Genomic DNA, 22,851 nt, shown 5'->3' with positions numbered 1-22,851 from the left:
TCTGCTGTTAGTTGCTGGCAATGTCTTGTGCATAGAACACTTCATGCTTGTTTTTGGTTGCTTGTTCTTCTTGATATCTCTCTGTATGTTTTATACTGAAGGGCTTTTTCTTCCTCTGCTCAGAACTCCTTGCTTTTTTTTTGTCTGAATGCTGTCCTGGACCACCCGGACTGCTTCCATCATTCTTTTCAGTTGAAAGAACAGCTCTCTACCAGCTCTGCCAAAATTCTTAGCTGCTGTTACAGCTGAATTATTAAAATGGGAAGCACAGTTCTTTCAGCTTGGTTATGATTACAAGACTTTGCAATGTTCATCCTTGTTGTTTAGGACTCCAGGGAGGACACTTGGTCGACAGTTACTTACACCTTTGTTTCTAGTCTTGCAGAGACTTTAAAGTAAAGGCCCAGCAGGAATTACCTTTTCAGAGCCTGCACGCCTACAGATAAGTGTTCTCAAACTCTTAGCATCTCAAGATATCATTAATCCTGATGGTTTTATGTTAATAATTTCGAGTCAATCAAATAACGATGAGTATGTCCCTATGCAAATAAAAGGACACCAAAAGCTATTTGCTGACTGTATCAGATAATAAATAAAATCATGGCTTGGAGAGAATATATGAGGACCATGTATGTCAGCAAATTATAGAGTGGAGAGAGTGACTGTGACAGTTGCTTGGCTCTCTGAGTAGCATTTGACTCAGGGGATGTAGAAACTGGATCTGACATTACACAGTGTGATGCTTCAGGAATCAGATATGCTTGAAGCAGATCCCTTTGTAAAAAAACATCTGCTGCAGACCTGAGATCTTGTCTCTGTGCACTTTCCTTCAGGAGGAAGGACTGTAGAAGTTTGTGTCTCTTCCATAAAAACCCAAAACAGGTTTCCTCAATCAACCTGCCTGAAAACAAGAGCATTCTCATCACTGTAAATCTTACTCCAACAACCTTTCACATAATTCCTTGAGACAAAGGCTTCATTTTGATCTAGCAGTATCCAAGAGCACAATGTGAACCTCTATATCTTTTCCTGACTTTAAAAACACTTTTTAAAATTGCATTCAAATCTCACATTGAATCTTGTGCACCAGGACAATATTATTACCAATTCTTTTCCCTTGTATATTCTTCCAAAATATATTACCCCCTATTTTTAAATTTATGGTTGTTGGTATTATTATTCTGTCTTTTACAAGGAACTTACTAGCTTATAGGAAACTAGATGGCTGAAAGACACTCAGATACTTTTAAAAAAGGACACAGTTTCGGGCATAGAAGGACACAGTTCATCCCGTATTATTGTAAAAGAGTTTTTCCATTAAATGGAAGCATTCTGTGTTTTCATTACATTAGCCTCATTTTTGATAACAGGAACTCCAGAAAAGCAGAATTCTCTACTAGAGTCCACTTGTATGTTTAAGGTTGTAGCGAAACTCCACGTCAGAATGAGTTTGTCTGTTCTACTCAGTATTCGCTACCTGGGAGATGTGCTTCTGATGCTGTTTGATTGTACAGGTCACCGATACCACTGTTTCAGGTCTCTGCTTTTGATACTCATTTTCTTTTCCCTCCATTTTATTTTTCAGTGATTAATTGTTTAGCTCTTGATTGCTGAAAATACATACTCAGCATTTAATCTCATTCATAGATATGTTCCTCATACTAAATATTCATAAATTTCAACTATGTATCATTAGCTCTGCCAATTATATGTTAGTAGATTGTACACACTTGCTAAATCATTTGTTTCTTAGAAATGTTATTTTCCAGCTTCACGTTCATTTTTGGATCTTTACTTCCTGAGCCTTTCATGTTTCATTTAATATCTCTATGAGATAGTGTTCACCACTTTCTGAGGTTTTTACCTTGTTGTGTGCTCCCAAGAACTGAAAGCATACTTCTGTACGTGAGGTTTTGTAGAGTAGGTATTACGTTTTGTGAAACTTCACTGGGTCTCCATTTTAAGATTATTTTTCTTTTGCATATTTGTGAACCAGCTTTTCAGAATCCCTTTTGACCTTTTTCCTCTTCACTAATACATATTCTTTCAAGTTTACTTACTTTTCCTAATAAGCTCATTATGCATGAAGGTACTATTTCCAATATATTTTTTTAAACTACTCCTTTACTGAAAAAGTTGGCGCCCATATCTGTTAACCTTCTCTGGTCTTTACTACTGTTTTTCTTTAAATTAAATCAGTTCCAATTTCTTTGAATTGGTGTTTTATAAATTATCAAATGTCAAAAGAAGCTCAAAAAAAACTCAGTAGTTTTTCATTCCACAAGTGAATTGCCTCCACATGGTCAAGTCCAAGGGAGGCAAGTGCCTATTGTTTTGGCCATGATTGCAAATTCTTGAGAAATCACCAGCCAGGACAGTTGTTTATCAGTCCCCTCGTGGAAATAAAGACAGCATGAACCTCTACAATTCTGCTGGAGAACCTGAAACTGTTACTTCACTTGCTCTTTGTGACCTGACCTCGAGTGCTGCATATGCCACTTACATGGTTTTTGTAGCTTCATTTTTATGCTCTGCATTCAGTAAATGCTTTTCCTGAGATTAGGTCTGATTGTTCTAGGAAGCATTTATCATTATTCTCTTATTTGCTGATGTCAGTGCCTCAATTTTCAAAATGGGGAAGAGATCATAAATTTCCAAATTTAAAGCATTGAAAGGAAGTTGGTCTAAAATGAGCCCATTTGCAAACTTTTTTAGATAATTTATTTTTTCACTTTAAAACTAATCTATCAATTGCTGTGCCAAAGAACTGAAAGAAGTGTAATGTGAGTATTGTTGTTATGAATTATATACCAAACCCCCCCCACCTGTAATAGAAAAACTGGAGATGTTTCAGACATGAGAACTAGATGAACGTAGTAGAAGGTGGAGAGAGCTGAATGGAAGGTTTAGTATTGCTTTTTGCCTTCCTTTTAGTTTGATGGAATGAAAATATGCTAAGTTAAAGCCATCTAGATGCTATGAGATTTCCATTAATTACCCAGAGATTTGGATTTCAGCCTTCACTTAATTTTGAGGATAACAGGGGAAAAAAGAACAAGCAAACACACAAAAAATCCTAATTGTATTTAAAACCAGGCTAAAATAAAAGCCCGTGCTCAAGTGGTTAATATTGACAGAGCAATTTCCCAATAAACGTGACTAAGGTGGAAGAAACAACAGTCTCAGCAAAACAGTTTGAAAAGCAGCCCGTGCCGGTAGGCATGTGTGGCACTGCTTTGTGCAGGATTGAATCAGTGTATGGATTACATTAGTGCCACAGGAAAACATGAAATTGGCTGCAAGACTCTCCAGATGTCACCTTTCTATATGTGTGCCTGTTAATAGCAGCCGGACCCAAAGGCACCACAAAGTCGGTGGAAAGAGTTCTTTGCTGGGGGAAAATTCTTAAGCATAACGAGATAGGTCTGCATGGAAGAGAACTGATTTCTCTTCAGCTGTGTTTGATCTCCAGCTTCCCCACTGTCCAGGAATGAGGAGGGCATGTCCCTTCTCCTTCTGGGTAGTGTAGGCTGGCACCTTGTATCTGCCGTGCACAGAATAGCAATAATGCTTGGGGTGTTGAGTGTAACCTACTTAAAATGTGGCCTAGGGCAGAAAGAAAACTGTTAAATATTTTAGTCTTTAAAACAAGTGATGCTGTATTTGGTTTACAGTGCCAGAGCTGTAGGTGTGGATGAACTTAGAGATTACTAATAAATCAGAAAACAGCTTAGTTCTCAGGAAGCACCAGGTATGCAGGCAATGACCACTTGAATATACAGGGAAGGCATATGATGAAATATTTTAAAATGCCAACAGTATAGACAGCCATCAGGAACTGGAGGATTTGTGAAATTCACTGGCAATAGTAATAATATAATAATAAATAGTAAAAAAATTAAAAATAATCCAAACTACATAAAAAAAATATATTTGACTGGAAAACCGTCCTTTTACTTGTATAAATGGCTTCATTTATTTATATAAATGATGTAGTTTTTCACCATTATGTAAAACTAATTGCTGTCTATTTCTAGCTTTATATAGCACTCAATCGAGCTATGCGTAGTTCACCATTAACTCAGAAATCAGGAGATTGGCTTTACAGTCGTGAAATGTACACAGTAAAGGAGACTGACCCCGTGGAAAACGACAGAGATGCAGTAGATACATACACTATTCTTTGAGGAGATATTAAGTGGAATTCAAAGAAAAGTGTGTAATTAATGGAGAGGGAGAGAGAAATTTACAGTGCTGTTACGTGACTGAGTGTACAAAACTACATCCCCAAAATAGTCTCTTATTCTCCACTCCCTCAGACAGTTCCTTTTTTAGCTCTCTTGTGGAAACCTTGGCAAAGGGAAGAGGAAGCTGAGCTGCTACTGATGTCTCGTTACCCAGAGATCAAAATTGTCATTTCCAGCTGCCTGTTCAGCTTTGAGTGACTCTGCATTCTAGCAGAAATTGAGGCAAATGTTAACAAAATGTCCTTGCTACATTATTTTCCTTTGAGAACATGGATCAAAATTAAATCTTGTTTTAAAACCTATGGTCTAATTTTATCCTAGTTTTGCATATAAGTTTTTCAGAGGGATTAAATCTGGTTTTGAGCTCCTCTACGTATCTTATGCCTGTTAATATTTGTTAATCTACTTCATGCCAAATAGGAAGAAGTGACTGCATTTAAACTGAACTTGTGGATTGGTTTGTTAGCAGTTGGTTTGTAAGAACAGACTTCCATACATGGGAAAGAAGCTGATGATAGACTTCATGTATTAACAAATTGTCAAGTTTGGGGGATTTAAATTCAAATATATATATATATATATATATATATCATTGTGCACTGTCCTAGTGGCACAAAATAAGGATCATTTTATGTTGGTGAAAACTAACAATCAATAACCTTGAAAGAGAGAGGCTGATAAGCATTACTCTAAATTCCTGTGCCTGTTTAATTGATTTGTTACTGATCCACAGTATAGTCTTATGTAAAACGCTGGTTCCATTGCATGGGCTAAAAGGGGAGCTGATGTGCCTCCCACCTAACAACTGATGCCCTGGGTTTGTGGGACAGCTGCTGTGCCGAGAACACCTTTCTATATGCTGGCATGGAGTGTTGGAGTCACAGCGGCGTGCTCTCTGCAGTAGATTTGAAGGAATTATAATGACTGGGATGGTACTGAAAACAAAAGTGTTTTTCTGCCAGCAAGGCTTTTCCTGTTCGGTGGGCAGGGACACTATTTTGAATTTTTAATGTTTTTTTTTTTTTAATAGGGAAGGTTTTTTTCCCTGTGGATGCTTTGCATTAGCTTTAGTAATAGTGAGACAGTAATTTTTTACCACTTCACTAGTAAAAAATACAGACGATAGTAAAATACTTAAGAAATGGTGACAAAAACCTTCAAAGGTACATTGCTGGTACTGGTTCTTTGGTAGTCTCCCTCTTTGTGAAAAAAAAGTTCTCTAAATGGTATTTCATTCCAGTGTGAGTTTCATTAACAAGAAAAATGTCATTAAATGTGAAGTAGATGAGCAGATATTGTACTGGATTAGAATGGTTAAAAATTCCAAAAGATGTGTCCATCTTAGTTTTACTGATATCTCACCAAAATGGCTTTTTTTACTTTTATGTGTTTGTCACATTAAAAAATGACACAGTGTCTTCCTTTCAGCTTAGTTTCTTGTTCAGTTTCATCATCTTTCTGTGCTTCTATAGACCTCATTTTTATTTTTTGGAATACATCTTTCTGTAATCTTGTCCAACTTGCTTTCTCTGTGAGCTGTGTAGCATTTTGGCTTCTTTTTTCTCCTTTATTGTTTTGTGCAAGTTTCACATTAATTCTTACTACATGCTGCTATTGCTTGTTTCTTAGATATATGCACCAGTAGTTCATGAACAGTAAACATAGGCTGCATCATAATTTGTTTAATTATGTCTAACGTTACATTTCTGCATTCTTTTTCTTATATGCTTTTGGTCCTGTTCAGCTTTAGGCAGCATTTCCTCCCCCTTTTAAGATTTTCATTGCAGAAGTCCTGTGTATATGTTGTTGCTGCAAGTTGCCCTTCATTGTGGTCCTTACTATTTAGATCTTTCCTAGTTCCCTATCTCAAATTGCATCCTTTCTAGCATTTTGTTTATCATTAAATCAAGTATTGCTGGTGACCTTTCAAATGTTCTTTTTAACATATTGGAGTAGGTGGATATTTGAAAGCGTCGGGGTGGGGGGGGAGTGCTTTATAGTTGCATGCTTGTTATTCTTGCTAACTATTGATAAATGTCCTCCAGTTTTATTATATCTGTTTTATGAAGTGAAAGACAATAGATTTATTAACTGTTACAAACCCGCTAAGCTATGCTGGTTTAGCCAAAACAATAAAAAGCAAAATCCCACAGACCAAATGATAGCATGTTGCTCAGGTCTTGCTGCCTGAATGTTATCTGCCTGAAAAACATAATATCTGGTATCGGTACAAGTAGTGCAGGCTGCTTAATGGGTGCCTGATCTTTGTTATCAGAGAATGTGAGTTGTGATCTGACAAAGCATGTGCTTAGCATGGAGTAAGCAAGGACTACTCATGTGCTGCAGGGCATGAAGAAGTCGCTTTTTCCTCACAGTAAAATCAAGTTGAAGACTTGACCAGAGAAAGACTAGGTTAAAAAAAAGATGGACCCTTATTTTCCAGAAAAACGAGGAAAAATGCAGCTGTCTAAGCCCTGTGAAAGCTACTGTAAAACCTGAGTGCTGCTAATTGTACTGCCTCCTTGAAGGCAAGGTGTATTTCTCATCTGAAAAAATATAGTATGTGATAGTCTTGAAGCAAACGGTTTAAAGCAAAGGTCCAAAGTTTCTAGTGCTCTTCTACTTAACAGATTTCAGGACTTTGTCAGGAGGTCACTCTGAAGCTTTTCCAAGAGAGCTTCCAATAGAGAGTACTATATTGGGTTGGGTTTTTTAAAACTGTGCAATATATTATTTTATTTAAAACTCAACAAAGTGATGATATTTTAAAATAATACCTGGGCAAACAAATCCTTGCTGTCTGATGGTACGACATTTCTGGTTTTACTCGGGGGAAAAAGTAATTATGTAAATGTTCTACATTTGTTGTAGTGCTATACTGTGTGTACATACAGAGTGCTTGGATCCAATGTGGTGTATGATGCAGCCTACATGCAGCTTGGGGCAGAACCAGATATGCAAAAGAAACCAGCTACAGCAATTTTTTTTGTCCTGTGAAGTTTACTCTGGTTTAGTTTGACCTCTTCATTGGCATACACCCAATTTCCTTGCTGCAGAATCTGAAGAAAATCATAGTGTTTTAGTCTAAATTTCTGACTAACCTATTGGCTCAGTAGTTTGTCCATCTAATTCCCAGTTTTGTTGCCAGGGCTGGTTTTCTTGCTAGTGTGCCTCAAGAGGAAAACAGTAGTAGTCAAGGCTAAATATGAAAATTTAGGTCTTGGCCTTTGGTTTCTTTTATTGAATGTTTTCTAAGGAGAGGACAGTGTCCACAGGTTGAGAGGACAAGAAGGCAAGGTGGAAGGGCTGGGAAAGGTGAAGGAACAAGGTGTCTTCTCTGATCACATGGTCAGTCCTAATGAGGTCACCTCAACCTTTCCCTCCCTCAAAAACTGGATTCAATAGCAAACAGGTTTCCCCAGTGTTCACTAAAGATGTGATGCCCGATGAGCAATGTGCTAGGGTAGAGAACATGCTCTCTTGCATGTGTCTGCAGTAGTACTCTTGCATGGAGAATGCTCTTGATTGCTGTCTCCTTTTCAACTTCTTTCTAGCCTGGGATTTGGAGTCTACTGCCCCCACCACAGAAAGCCCTGGCACTGGACACTCGACTCATCCCCTGCCCCTTTCTTCTACTGTTGATGCTTTTATGTCATCCCCGGTTGAGGTGCCCTAAGGAAAGCTAGGCTTTTTGGATCCAGGACCAGGGCCTGGGAAAACTTTGTGTCTCAGCTTGGTCTCAGAGCATCAGATCACTGTGAAACCCACTTCTGAACACTTTTTGGACTCTTCAGGTTGTCTAAATAGGGCAGAGGTGGGGGCAGGAGGAAGCAGCCCTCTCTGATCAGATGTGATTTAACCCCAGCCAGCAACTGAACACCACGCAGCCCATCGCTAACTCTCTCCTGGTGGGGTGGGGAAGAGAATCAGAAGAGTAGAAGTGAGAAAACTTGTGGGTTGAGATAAAGCCAGTTTAATTGGTAAAGCAAAAGTCGTGTGTGCAAGCAAAGCAAAACAAGGAATTCATTCCCTGCTCCCCGTGGGCAGGTGGCTGTTCAGCCATCCCCAGGAAAGCAGGGCTCTATCACATGTAACGGTGACTTGGGAAGACAAATACCATCACTCTGAACGTCCCCCCTTCTTTCTTCTTCCCCCACCTTTATATACTGAACATGATCCCATACGGTCTGGAACATCCCTTTGATCAGTTGGGGTCAGCTGCGTTGCGCACCCCCAGCCTTCTCCAGCAGCAGGGGCCTGAGGAGCAGAAAAGGCCTTGATTGCCCAGCAACAACCAGAAACACCAGTGCACTGTCACACTATTCCTGTCCCGAACCCAAAACACAGCTCTATACCAGCTGCTAGTAGGAAAGTTAACTCTATCCTGGCTGAAATCACGACATCAGGAAAAACTGAATCATCTGGAATGGTTCTGAAGTGAGACCCACTCTTGCTGTTCTTTAGCATCTTTCATTCACTCTTTACTAATGCAGTTTGAGGTGGTAAGGCAAGAATAGGTAAGTGGCTTCTTAAATTGTATAGTGTTCTATCTAAATCATTGGTTTTTTTCTTCAGGCTGACAATGCTTCCTGTTGTTATTCAAGCAACTATTATTTAGGACAGAAACTTCACAGTGTAACTGAGTCCCTTTCATGTAGGTGCCTGCTGTCTCTGACACTAAGACGTCAGTACCAGCCCTCTGACAGACTGCATCTTCCGTTCCTTGCTCAGCGGCACTTTTTTGTTTGTTTTGTTGTTTTTCCGGCACACTAGAAACACTTGGTTTTAAAGCAGAGACCTTTCAGTCCTGTTACATTTTACTGACATTACCTTATTGACACACAGCACGTGCAGCTGTTATGGAAGTAATTGTTCAGTACGAGTATTCTTTCTGTTGAGTTAGTGAATTAATTTGATTCCAGCATCCTGATCGTGATTCACTGTGTGTGTTTTCTAGCCAGCTTTGTGCTGCTCCAGCTTTTTGCTGACGGATGTTCTCTGACAATTAGAAACTCACAGCCTTTCATGTAAACCCACTGTGTCAGTGCTGCTTTGGAGCAGCTCAGTTGCTACTAACTGATATGGTGTCATCTGATGTGATTGTGTGTACTGAAGTAATATTGTCGTGCCTGTGAAATACCTTTTTAAATACAAAAATATGTCATATAAACAAAGAAGTTAGCACTAAGTGAACAGTAGGGTGCATGAGATAAGTAACAGTAAATAAAATAAAATAGCAGACAATCTGAAAAATAGTCTTGTCTTGTTTTTGTCGTTCAGATTGCAACAAAAAGTCTTACTTGACTTAATTTAGTTTATGAAAGTATGCAAACTAGATGAATTACCTGTTGCTCCTCCTTCAGGTTTATGATGGAGGGCATGTCAGTGCCTATGTCAGGTGTAACCTCTGTGGGATAGGAAAGATTGTTCCTTTCTGTTGAGGGCCTGTGCAGTAGATGACAATTAAAGAAAATAAAAAGGATGTGACAGAGGAGGGACTTGTCAGGAGCAGGGTTTAGGAGATTTTGGAGACGAATAGGGAACAGACATGCAAACAGAACTCGGAGTGAGTCTCTTGCTATGGACCCAGGGGGACTGTGTGCTGTCTGCTCCAAACCAGAAGGCTCTGAAACTGGTTGGACAAGTAGCAAGACTGGAAGGAGGGACCTGCCCCTGAGGTGCTAGGGGAGATATGTTTGATTTCAGTAATCATTTCTGATGTTGGTTCTCTGAAGTTTAAGGCTTTGGGACTGATTGGTGCTTTTGTTCAAGAGATGGGAACAACTCCAGGGAGATGGAGAGATTTGAAAATACAATATTTCTATGTAAATGTCCTGGTCTCAGCTACCTGGCTTCATAAATATGAATGTATCTTGAGCAGGTGACCTGTAAGGAATGCTGTGACGCTAGAGAAATGCTGTGTTCCATTAATACAGGTCTGTTACTCAAGGATCTGTACTGAATAAACCCAGGCTGCTCCTGGGAGTCACGTAATGCTGGACTTGCAGCATTGCCAATACTCAGACAGTACTGTTTGGTTTAAACCTACATTTCTTAGAATTATATTTATTGTCACTTTGACTTTTTTGAAAAAGTTTTATTTTATTGTCTTAATGCTTGAGAAGAAGATTTAAAAAAACATATTGTGAGTGTCTCCTAAAAGCAGGACCAAAGAACAGCAATCCCTACTCCAGATATTGGTGTGTGATCACATCAGTCTTGGGAACACACTCATGGTTCTTCAGTATTTGGGTTGGGCAACGTCATTCAGATGATATATATAGTTAAAGCAGAGCCTTGACTGGATTATAGCCATTAAATCTACATGGGATTTTTAGGAAAAAAATAAATGCTGGGAATAACTCAAGTGCTTGTTCTAGGTTTTCTGACAATTTTCACAGAATTTACTTTTTGTCCTATTGGCTCTCTAATAGAAGATCACAGCATAACATTGTGACATTCCATATCACTGACATGGTGGTTTATATTATGGACTACTCAGGATGTAGATAACAGTCTTGCTCAGTGACATGAATTCTCCTCTCACAATTGTGTTTAGTAGCTTAGAACCTGAGATAGTTGAGCTCAACCCTGTAGGTAACAGCTGTTTGTGCTGTTTTTCTGCTCCTTCAGTTAAGTCTTTGTTCTTCACAGAAATGACAGTAACAGTAAAAGACTTTCTTTTATCTGTATAAAACTGCTTTGTACTATTTTTAGTTCACTCTTCTTTGTGTAAGCAAATAAGATATTTAACTGCTACTCAAGTAATGTAGCTTCTCAGAGTACATAAAGTGACAACCTTTTATGGTGTAATAAATCATGGATTAGTCAGAATCAGGTTGCTTTTGAATTCCCAGAAAAAGTGCTTATGGAATGCTGTGAAAGTCTCGTGTAAATAGTGGGGTCTTCTTTTCTTGCTATTACACATTTGTAATTTTCCAGTTAAAAACAAATACTTCGACAATGCGAAGTGCACAAAGATGTTTTTCAGGTTATCAATCTGGACACGTCCAGAGGTGAGCAGGATGTCCTTTTGCTCTTTGACAGGCAAAAATTGGGACTTGACAGCAGCTTTGAGCGACTATGAGCAGCTCCGGCAGGTACACACCGCCAACCTGCCACAGGTCTTCAATGAGGGCAAATACTACAAGCAGCAGGAGCCAGAGCAGCCTCCCCAGGTGATGAAGGCTGAGCGGCCCTGCCTGCAAAGGCAGGATGATATTGCTCAAGGTAAGAGCTCTTCTCCAGGCTCCTGTGGACAAGCAGCTTGTTGGCTTGCAAGTTGTGCTTGTCTGCAGGGAGTGGGAGGTCATTTGCTGTCGGCCTGTGCACTGTGTCATTGTGGTGGGGTTCACAGAGCTGCTGCTGGACCCTGCCGTGCATGTGTTTTGGTACCCATGATCTTTGCCTTAGTTCTGCAAGTTATTTTTTTGATGTGTGATTAAAGTACAAAAATACATTGTCCCCAGGCAGTCCTGTGGTACATGTAAAAGCAATTAGAGGGTGTCACAGACCACTATTCTATGTATCTTTCTATCCTTATTGGGACCAAAAAAAGATTCAAAAAAGCCATATTTCAGTCCTTGCATTCTTACTCACGGTACATGATTGGGGAATATCATGAATAACTTTCAGCTTTAAAATTTTCCTCTCTTATGGTTCCACAGAAGAAGGGGCAACCTCCTATCTCCTGGTAAATAGAAATTGAAACCTTAAGAAAAAGGAGTCAGCTACCTTTAGCAGTTTATTTCCAGTGTAGGATGATAAGCATTAGAATTGACTTTTTTATTTGCAGATCTTTTATATGTTTTATTTCAAATCTCTCTCTCAGACTGTTGGAATGCTTTTTTTTTTTTATATTAATTTATTAAGGAGCTGTGGTCAGCACCAAAATAAATCTACAGGTCTGACAGCTTGTCATGTAGGGAGGTAGTAGCACTAGCTTGCTGATGGCTTTCTGTGCAGTCATTAGAAGGAACAGAAAGTCTTCCCTTCTGCTGGCTCTTCCCTCCTATTAAGCAGGAAATGGCATCAGTATTTAGGAGTGTCAGTAAAGCTTTTTGAAAACTGGTAACTTCCATTGGTAGCAAAGGAGCTGTAGTGCTTGCTGTGACTTCTTAAAAGCACTAAACACAAATAAAGGGAGGAAGGGTAGCACACTGTAGTTGATGAAATTGTGTCACAGTCACAGAGTGGTATGGGGTTGGAAGGAACCTCTGGAGATCATCTAGTCCAACCCCCCTGCCAAAGCAGGTCCACCTAGAGCAGGTTGCACAGGAACGTGTCCAGGCAGGTTTTGAATGTCTCCAGTGATGGAGACTCCACCACCTCTCTGGGCAGCCTGCTCCAGGGCTCTGCCACCCTCAAAGTAAAGAAGTTAGTTCCTCCTCATGTTTAGGTGGAACTTCTTATGTTCAAGTTTGTGCCCATTACCTCGTGTCCCTTCATCCTCATTGGGATATAGCTCACATGAAAATTCCATGTTATTAAACTGCCCAGTTTACACTGAAATGGCCATTTGGTATTTTAGTGGGTGTAGTAGGTAGCGTCAGGTACGTCTGGCTTTAAATGCTTGGACTGACAGTAATTTTCCTGTCAATTCAATGCATAATCTTCATGATCCGAGAGGCATCTCTGACCGAACTGTGAAACTGGAGCAATGAGGATGTTCAGGAAGGAGCCAAGAAGGGAAAGGAGGGTCTTGTCATGGCCCACGTGCTGGGAGCAGAGCATGCAGCCAGTGGGAGGGCTGGGCTGTGGTGGGTGGCAAGAGGATGTCAAACGGAGATGCTATCCTATATTTCAGTTCCCCAGTTTAAAAGTGATTTTAGCTGATATGTACAGGGAGAAGAGAGAAATGCAAATGTAATCAAACCTTCTCCTACTCCCCCCTGGTTTAGGATATTTTAGGGAGTGCAGTGTAACTCTTAAAAGTAGAAAAACATTGATCGATTAGAGAAACAAAAGTTCACAAAGTCCAGGAAAAATTTTTAGTAGCCATTAGTTTGATGTTTTAAAAACACTATCAAGTGATCAGCTCCATTTAAGTAAGTTTGTTAATTTCTGAAGGCACAGAAGTACAGGAACTTCTTTTATTTTGATAAAACATTGTACGTGTTTGAGGAGTTGATCAATAAAGACTACTTTATGGTAGTATTTATGAAACTATGGAGGTGAAGTTGCATCAAATAGTTTTTAAGAAAAACTTCTAGTACAATAAGGTACCCATTTCTAAGGAAAATCAATGAAAATATTATCTAATTAACATTATCAAAATCCTACCAGGAAGCTTTCTGCGTATTCAAAAATGTAAGACGCTGTAAACTTGGTGTCAACTCACTAATAAAACTCAGTAAAACACCCAGGAGGTTTCTAGTATTAATTTAAGATAATACCCCTTTTGAAGGCTGGCTGAGAGAGCAGCACTCAGTAGGAGCCCCGCAGTGTGTGAGTCAGAAGCAGAGAGCAGCAGTGGTACCGCGGCTCCACGGAGTGCCACAGCACGGGTGCAGGAAGAAACTGTTAAACTTTTGAGGGAAGACTAGTAACGTTTGATGAACATACATTTTAAGCAGTTACAAAAAACTCGTTTCAGTTTTTAACAATATAAACAGCAGTACAGGGCAGATACTAAACAGAGGGAAAATACCTCTATCAGGTTTAAGTGAATGGTTCATGGTTTAAGCACTTGAAGAGTATGTTACCCATTTGCTGATACCAGAAATGAAGCCAAACAGTAAAATAAAATTATATAATAGAAATATTTTGTCCCTTTCTTAACATTCTAATGCTTATTTTGCTTTAATGACCCTTTGCTGTTCCTTATATAGCATTTGTCCACAGAGACATTCAGTAAATTATAAGATATTAGCTCATAGTTGTTTTGATAAAATGATGCTTTCTTTTGTACCAGACTTTTCAATGTCATCGTTCTATTTGAATTATGTATTGTTCCTTGGGTCAGGATTTTAGAAAACATATATGCATAAAAACTGAGTTTCTCTTAAATTCAGCATAATGATGTTAAAATTCCTTTTCAGATAGATTGTACTGAGATTAAAACAGCATGGCATGGTCAATATGAAGTGATTGTAGAATGCTGGATTTTTTGATTCACAAGTAATCAACTTAAATTAAGAGTTCAAAACATCAATTGATTATCATCTGGCTGCCAGTAAATGTTTCTTCTGATGCATCTTTGGAAACCGAGGATACATTACAAATTTTTTTATAGAAATACTTGTCTTTGGTATCTTGTTACTTTTACTGGTTATCTATTTTGTTAGAAGTTAAGTGAAATTCCTGTGACTTGCTGGAGGAATCCATGGCAAGAACTAAGCAGTCTTTTACAGTAGGGAAATAACCCCAAAAAGGTAGCAAATAAGAAGTGGCATAAATTCCCTAGTGAAATTAACAGGCTTTTACCAGACTTGGTGTTGACTGGCCTTTTATGTAGTGTTATTGGCTGTAATATCTCTTTGGTTTCTCCGCAGAAAAGCGTCTCTCCAGAGGTATTTCTCACGCCAGCTCAGCCATAGTCTCCCTGGCTCGCTCACATGTAGCAAACGAGTGCAGCAATGAGCAGTTCCCTTTGGAGATGCCCATCTACACATTCCAGCTACCAGACCTTAGTGTGTACAGCGAAGATTTCCGAAGCTTCATTGAACGTGATTTAATTGAGCAGGCAACAATGGTTGCTTTGGAGCAAGCAGGTGGGTCAGTACTTGGGGTGTCAGCAGCTGGGCATCCTGACGTTTGGGTGGGCATCTCTAACCACACTTCATTTCTGGAGCTTGTGCATCCTGCATGGGTGATAAATGCCAGAGAGTAAAAGCAAATACTGCACTCTTTGCAAAATGACACGTACCCCAATCCTTTACTGCTTTTAAAATGTTATAAACTGTCAAATTTACTTAATAAGACAAGGAAGTTGAAGGGAGGAAGAGAAGGAGGACTGATGGGGAGGTCATGCAATAGAGAAGAGTGTGGATGGTTGGAGGGGGTTGGTAGTTCCAGTTCTCAGGAGGAAATTACATTGCAACAACTAACAAAGGAAACATCTTCAAGTTCTGTTGCAGCTTGAGAAAATAGTTTTAAAATACATATTTTTGTACTGATTATTGTTTTTTTAATAAGAAACTAAATAATTTTAAAGTAATTACTCTTTTGCCATTGGCAAAAAAGTGTAGAAATTTAAAATTAATTTCAATTCAGATTTATTAGTAGTTTGAAGTCTTAAGTCAGTTTTGAAAGATGCGGAGAAATGTATTTAAAAATACTATCTATACCTTATGAAATAGTGTATTAATGAACCACGAACCAAACACATCTGTATAGTGAAACGCCCAACTCTGGTGGTATAAAGGAGTTACAAAATCAGATTTCATGGCTGCCTGTGGAATATCAAATAGGCAGTTGCTTTTTTCTGTTGATTGTGTAAAGCCATATATTCACCTCAGAGTTGAGCCTCAAAACTCAATGTGTAGTTGTACCGTGTGTGTTCAAACTGCTTGTTACTGGTCAGGGCACTCCATCGTAGTATTTAGGCAGGACCTCTGCTAATCTGGTGCCACAGATTGAGAACCTACCATGTATTGTCATATGCTCATTTCTTGGCTTTGGTATTTGAAAAGCAAGACATACTTAGATAATAGCATGAAATAGTAAATACTTAAGGGGGAAAAAAAAACCAACCAAAAACCACCACCCCAAACAGTATTCAGAAGGCCGCCTTCTGGAAAAAAGAAAAAAACAACAGCAGTATAAAATAATGCAGGAATGCTACCAGGCCATGAAGAATTATGAAAACTGTCTGTCAGCTATCAAAGAAAATATATCTAGTACCAGCTAACACAAGAAAGACGGGGGAAAAAGAGGATGGCCCTTCCTCTGCTCTTCCTCTGGCAGCTCTGGCAAACACCCCAAATTGTGTAGGGCTATCAGAAAATACCTGCTGTAGTATCACTGTTGACCTACCTGCTTCAGTGGAATTGTAGCCTTTAGAGCCAGTTAATGCAAGAGTACAAAACAGAGGATCACAGTAGTTTTCTGACCTTAAAATCAAGGAATATGTGAATTTAGAGCTGAAATCTTCCAATTCATACAGAGCTGGCTGGCTTCGAACTTGAAATAGGGTTGCAGAAACTACTGAATTTTCTGCCTCAGCAGCCCTCTCAAATCTCTCTGAAAATTAGAATAAATCATTTATTCTTTTCTTTGTGTTACTTTAATTAGGGCAATAACTTGACTCACACTGGAGAAGTCCCTTCCTCCTCAGAGCCCCTTGCCTCCTGGAAAGGAGGGTGTTTTGAGCATTTGAAGTGCTTATGGTTGTGATGGCAGGTGTTCCTGTAACAACCTCCGTAGACTTAGTTTGCTGCTGTGAGCATTTCATCCAAATAAACTGGAACTCCCTGAGAAACAGTTCCTCAGCTCAAGTGAGTTAAACAGTGAATGTTTAAGAAAACCATGTTAGGCTTCATATAAACTGACCTTTTGTCTTTATTTAAGACAAAAAAGATATTCAGTTTACTTTTATTTCCTGCCTATTTTAGACATCATCTTGTCTGAAATGAAGAGAGTGAGTTTAAAGTGAAGTCCCTTAGCATTAGACATTTTACTGTCTCCTACCAACAGAGGGCCCAGTTTGACTATGGTTTGGTCAGTGACATAAAATCCCTGCAAAGGGCCTGGAATGTAGTTCAAAACAAACCCAACCTCACAAAGGACAGTAGCTTCTGTGGCTGAGGCTGGGGTTATTGTTAAAAGAAAAGAGAGATGTGTGTGCTGGGGTTTAAGGGTGTGAATTGCAGGAGAAATGAGGGGGAAAAAAAAACAAACCAGAAAGAAGCTAGTTAGGCAAAAGGAGGAGGAACCTTATTAGGAACAGAGTAGCTTCCTACTCTCAAAGCATAGCTCAGGAGAGCAAAATTGCTGTTAATAGACTGTTGCAGGTGTTGGCTGAAGTGGCTGTATGTCTGGATGTCTCTAAGAGCCTGTAAGGTGTTTATATTCTCTTTTTTTATATGTTTAGGCACTTGCTGCCGTTACATCTATATGTGAAAGGATGTTTCATTTGCATCCTACCTGTACAGAACTCAGAGCTCTCTTCCTGAGTTGCTCGCGGTGCTGTGTGAGGTGATGGAGGAAGAGCCCAGATAACGGCAGGGTGATTCACTCACTGCTGCTGCAATCTATCCTCTGTGTCATTGCTTTCTGAATGTTCCTCGTGGAGAACAGAATTCACCACGTCCATAACAGCATTTTGTGGTTTTGTGCATCATACAAACTCAGCTGTTCATTATGGCCTGAATTAGAATGAGGTTGGCTTGTAAGTCACGTGGAGCCTGATCTGTGTGTTCCTGCAGTAATCAGTGTGCTTCTTCAGCGGGGGATAGCTCAGGTAGTGGTAACATTAAATGAAATCTGTGTGAAAGGAACTCTGTAATTTTAAATATTTTGCTGCAGCAAGTTGATTTTCATTATATGCATGTCTTCCCCCGCGTGTTGTTATGTGTAGGCTGACACAAAGAGAGATATTACGGACGCTGCTTCTGCAGTATCAATGAGTTCAAAAACCGTAGTATAGGCAGAAGAACGGTTGGTCTAACACTGTGGTTTTAATGAAAAGAAAAAAAGTTTCTGTTGCAGTGCTGAAATACAATTCAATACAAAAATAAAGTAAACAATATGACCTTTCAAGAATACTGCTTTCCTATACTTTTCTTTCTGTGTTCAGGTTTGTGTTTTCTGTGAAGCATTTTATACAGCTACAGGCAAAATAAATAATACTATGTTGCTAAGCCTGGGTTTCACATCCCCAAAAACAAATCCACCAAAATTCTGGAAATGTTTGATTTCAGACTGTTAAAAATTAAGTTTTGTTAAAGAAAAAATGATGTCTTTTCAGGTTGTAGAAACATTTTCTTATCCCAGAATTTTTAAGGGATTTTCACACGGTATAGCAGGGTGCTGGGATTGCAACCATCATAATGAAAAGAGAACTGTATTAATTTCCTGATTTCCAAGCTTTGATTTGTGTGAAATTACACAGTCCCTGTGTAATTCAGTTCTAATATGAATGACAAATATTGTATCACAGAGTAGGATGAAATGCAATAATGTCATAGGAAAACATCTGTCTCAGGTTATGAAAGAAACAAACGGAGAAAACGGGTAATACTGGATCTGCGGTTCCCTGCAGATAACTACTGGGTATCAGTTTGCAGCAGCCAGTTAGGCCTTGTCATATATTTCTGTGCCATCTCATTTTATGATCTTTGATTTGCATTGTAGTCTGTAGCATCTGTGACAGCCTGTGTTGCTTAAGCATCAGGCTATAAGAGAAGCATTTACTTGATTGCTCAGTTTTACTTATTTCTACATGCATGGCTCAACATACATTTCAAGGACATCTGTAAATAAGAACAGCCTCGCAGATGTTACTGCGAAGCTGATTTCATTATCTAGACTGAAAGAGGGAGCTCCTACATGAAGGTCCTTTCTTTGAAGTACAGAAAGTGTATTGGTAAATGCTTTATTTAGTCACTTATTTAAAAAATGGCCACTGAATGATTAATATAAGCCCATGTAGAAAATCTGTTCTTATAATTTTCTTCATGCCAGTACTTTCAAGTATGGCACATTCATACAAGACAATTATTGTATGAAAGGACTAGAACTAAAAATAAACAAACAAATCCTCTTAGCTTGTCATGTAAGAAACACACAAAGTGTAGTAGCAGCCCTGCTGAAATCTGGATTTGAGGTTCTGCACCCATTGCTAATTGTCTGGCCATTCTGAGGGGGCTGAGTAACCCTCTGGTGACTCAGCCAGCAGGCCCCGTGCGCCCCAGAGCAGTTATTGCTGGTGGGTTCCAGAGGAGAGCCAGGGGGTGCGTAGGGTGAACCCTTGCTTTTGAGAATATACAGAATGTCCAGAATTAGACTTGCTATGGAAGTTGAATATGTTTTGTGACTTGCTTATCTTGGGGGATGGATGGCAGGTAGATTTCTGGAAATATGATGTGCTGGAGCAATGAAAGAAAGGCTGGGTTTAGCCTAGTTTCTGAAGGAAACCGAGCTTGTGTCAGCAAGCTGTCTCTTAAGACTGGACCACTACTTATTTTTTAAATATTGTTCAAACATCCCAGTCAACAAAAATCCAGTCTGTAAAGCCATTTAATTTATTAATAGCTTAAACCAGAAAAAAGGAAAAGGAGAAAATGGACCAGAGAAAATGAAGAGGTAGCAAGGGATTTATGCAGAGTTTTTACAAAGGTTCTTTAGCATTATATAGACTGATGTTTGTTTTGATTTTGGTTGGTTTGTGTGTGTACCACCAGCCTTGGGCATGTCTGGGCAACGAACACTTTCTAATGGACCTTAGTAAACTGGAGGGCAGCTCTGTGTGAGCATCTTTACGGCATAGTCATAAACTAGAGTAATTCTGTTGCACATTTTAATCTTCTTGCTTATGATGTTAATGGAGTTTGGCACAGAGGTCATCAAGCTGAATGCTTTAGTATCTTCTGTAGTACCAGTGCATAAGGCATCAGGGGCTGATAGCAAAAGCCAAGCCTGGCCCCTGTTCATGCTTGAAATGCATTCTCTGTGCTCCGCTCCCTTCTTTTTGAGCCATATAACCATCTAGAATCCTCTTTGGCAGTTTCCTCTCATAAATCCTGTGGCAAGAAACAACACACCTGTGGCTTGTCAAACAATATAGAGGCTTATGAAAATAACAATTAAACCTTCCTAGTGTCTATTAATAATAATCCAACATTTTGTGTATTGTTGGGTAAAACCCATGTTTTAAACTATTTTTTATTTCCTTTTCCTCAAATAGTGACTTTTTCACCCTAACAGTCGCATAAGGTCGGCTTGTGTTCACGCCTACAGTTGTAGTGGGTTTATAATAGGGTAGATTGTGATGTTTGCATCTTGTCCTGGGAGTCATCAGAGAGTAGGTTTGAAGGTAAGGATATTGTCTGTTTGCTGAAGTTTGCAAAACTCTTCTCTGAGATTCAGCTTACCTTCTTTGCGTGGAATACAAGATGTATCTGGTTCTCTATCAGAATGATTGATTCTTGTTGGGCCCTGCAAATAAGGGAGCAGGGGGAGCCCATATGTACTTTGTATGGTGTGAAGTCTGACACACACTGTGTAGGGCAGGCCTAGGACAGCATCAGAATAGAGGAGGAGTTGGTGTCTTCAGCCAGGGCGGATACTGGATTCTGTTAACATTTCTTGTGAGTTTGCATCTGATGTCTTAAGCGTCATGCAAAGAAAGGGCAATATTGTCTGCTTGCGTCTGCCTCGCTGATTGTGTGTTGCTAGATCATAGATTCATAGATTCATAGATTGGTCCAGGCCGGAAGGGACCTCCAAAGGTCATCTAGTCCGACCTCCCCACAGTCAGCAGGGACACCCCCAACTAGACCAGGTTGCCCAGGGCCTCGTCGAGCTTCACCTTGAATATCTCAAGGGAAGGGGCCTCAACCACCTCCCTGGGCAACCTGTTCCAGTGTTCCACCACCCTCATGGTAAAGAACTTTTTCCTAATATCCAATCTAAATCTCCCCTTCTCCAGCTTAAAACCATTGCCCCTCGTCCTGTCGCTGCAGGCCTTTGTAAACAGACCCTCCCCAGCCTTCCTGTAGGCCCCCCTCAGGTACTGGAAGGCCGCTATGAGGTCTCCCCGGAGCCTCCTTTTCTCCAAGCTGAACAACCCCAGCTCCCTCAGTCTGTCCTCATAGGAGAGGTGCTCCAGCCCCCTGATCATTTTGGTGGCCCTCCTCTGGACCCGCTCCATCAGGTCCATGTCCTTTCTATATTGAGGGCTCCAGACCTGCACACAGTACTCCAGGTGAGTAGCCTGGGTAGCACTCTTAATCTTGATCTAAAATTGAGATCAAATTTTAATTTACTAGAATATGGCTCTATTAATTCTCAGAGTATTTTTTGCTGTAATTTCTTGAAATTGTGTTTTTTAAGATTAAATAGATTTTATGAGAAAGTAAGAAGGAAGATCAAGTAGGAGACCATCAGAGGGAGGGAGAGTGAGAAATGGATCCAGTTTGTCCATAAAGATTATTTTACCAAAGCGGACAGAAATAAGCCCAAGGCAGAACTGTTCCCAGTTTTCATTTAAGCTCCAGTCTCCTGTTGTCTCCCTAAAGGGATCCACCATAACCACTAGATTTGAAAAATGAAAATGCACTGCTTTTTTTGTTATAATCCAATGCATTTCTGCTAATTTTTTAGTCAGCCATAAGCTTTGTGTTGTTAACTGAGCCCACAAATGGTTTTTGCATAATCTGCTTGAAAGCAGATCACTTTTATAGAAACCTCCTGTTATTTAAGAGATTCATGAGCACCAGACTTTGATATTTATTACCGATGGCTGCCAGTTAATCTGCAAATCTGCAAAGCAATACCACTCACTATTCCCTTACGTCCTAAGGGCTGTCTCTTTCAGGTCTTGTAGCTGTGCTTTAAGCTGATACCACCAAAACATTCTGCAAAAAGCAGGTGGCAAGTTGTTATTTCACAGCCCACAGACACAGGAGTTACTAAAAATTGTAGTTTTGTAAATTTCAGATTTATCTTTCCTAAAGGCTGTCCAACAGTGCTTTAAATTAAGCTTCTTTAATGCATATTTAATTTAGAACTCAATAAGCCTCGTCTGAAATGTTGGGTATTTACAAACCAGCTGCTGAAATCAGACGAGGATTACCAAGTATGCTTAGTTATAGATCTGCTATGCAGCTTTACCTTTACTGTATAGTAATTCTCAAACCATACTGACTAAATTTAATTACATGGTTTTTAGTACCGGGAACAAGTAATTAGGGGCACACGTTAAAACATTGTTATACTATTTTTTTGCACAATATGTATTACCTGCCGTTATAAATAATCTTCAGTACAACTTTGTAATGAAACCATATTAACGGAGAAAAGTTTTTTCATTTCTTGGAACTTACTTCTGCTTTGTGGATTTAACCTTAAATGCAAGACTGACTGTACAAATATATAGACTCTATTTCCTCTCAGCTTGCAAGTTAAAGGAATTGGAGGAGAAAATGTCTGCAGCAGAGGACAAACAAAGCAATGGAGTCACCACAGGCTGCCTATTGCATTACTCATTCAGTTATCCAATATTGTGCATTACCCACAGACTTTCCAAAAGTCTTGGGAAATACACCAGCTCTACTCATCATTGTTAATCATCTCCTCTTCCTTATCCCCAAAGATGTTATACATTAACCAAGGCTTAACACTCCAGGGAGCTACCACATGGCAACCTGTGTGCCAGGAATGATGTACTTCCACTGTCGGCTTTGGCACTGATACTCTTCGTGGCTTTATTTGCTTCATCTAGACGTGTCAAATATCTGTCCTCTTGTCAGTCTTTTTCATAATCCATCTCTATTTTATAATCTGTAAAACATGCTTCATATACCAGTGATGGATAAGTAGCTCTCTAAATGTTCTCAGAGAGCGAAGCCCCATGCTATCCCAGACTTCGGGCTGTGCATTTGGTCTCCTTGTAATTCTCTGGTAGTGTAGCTGTTGATTTCAGTAGGCCTAAACATGATTT

At 39.5% G+C, this 22,851-nt stretch overlaps 1 protein-coding gene across 7 annotated transcripts in view; it reads left to right on the top strand.

Moving 5' to 3' along the window:
* OTUD7A (OTU deubiquitinase 7A) overlaps window positions 1–22,851 on the top strand; it is a 130,568-nt gene that overhangs the window by 85,444 nt on the left and 22,273 nt on the right. For all 7 annotated transcript variants that reach the window (XM_074156619.1, XM_074156615.1, XM_074156614.1 and 4 more), the window contains 2 exons: window positions 11,295–11,477; window positions 14,741–14,959. In XM_074156619.1, coding sequence (XP_074012720.1) covers window positions 11,295–11,477; window positions 14,741–14,959 — 402 coding nt within the window. The remainder of the gene's footprint in view (window positions 1–11,294; window positions 11,478–14,740; window positions 14,960–22,851) is intronic.

The sequence above is a fragment of the Numenius arquata genome, chromosome 11, assembly GCF_964106895.1.
Source record: "Numenius arquata chromosome 11, bNumArq3.hap1.1, whole genome shotgun sequence".
In the NCBI taxonomy this organism is placed as follows: Eukaryota; Metazoa; Chordata; class Aves; order Charadriiformes; family Scolopacidae; genus Numenius; species Numenius arquata.
This window is presented reverse-complemented; position numbering and strand designations above follow the sequence as displayed.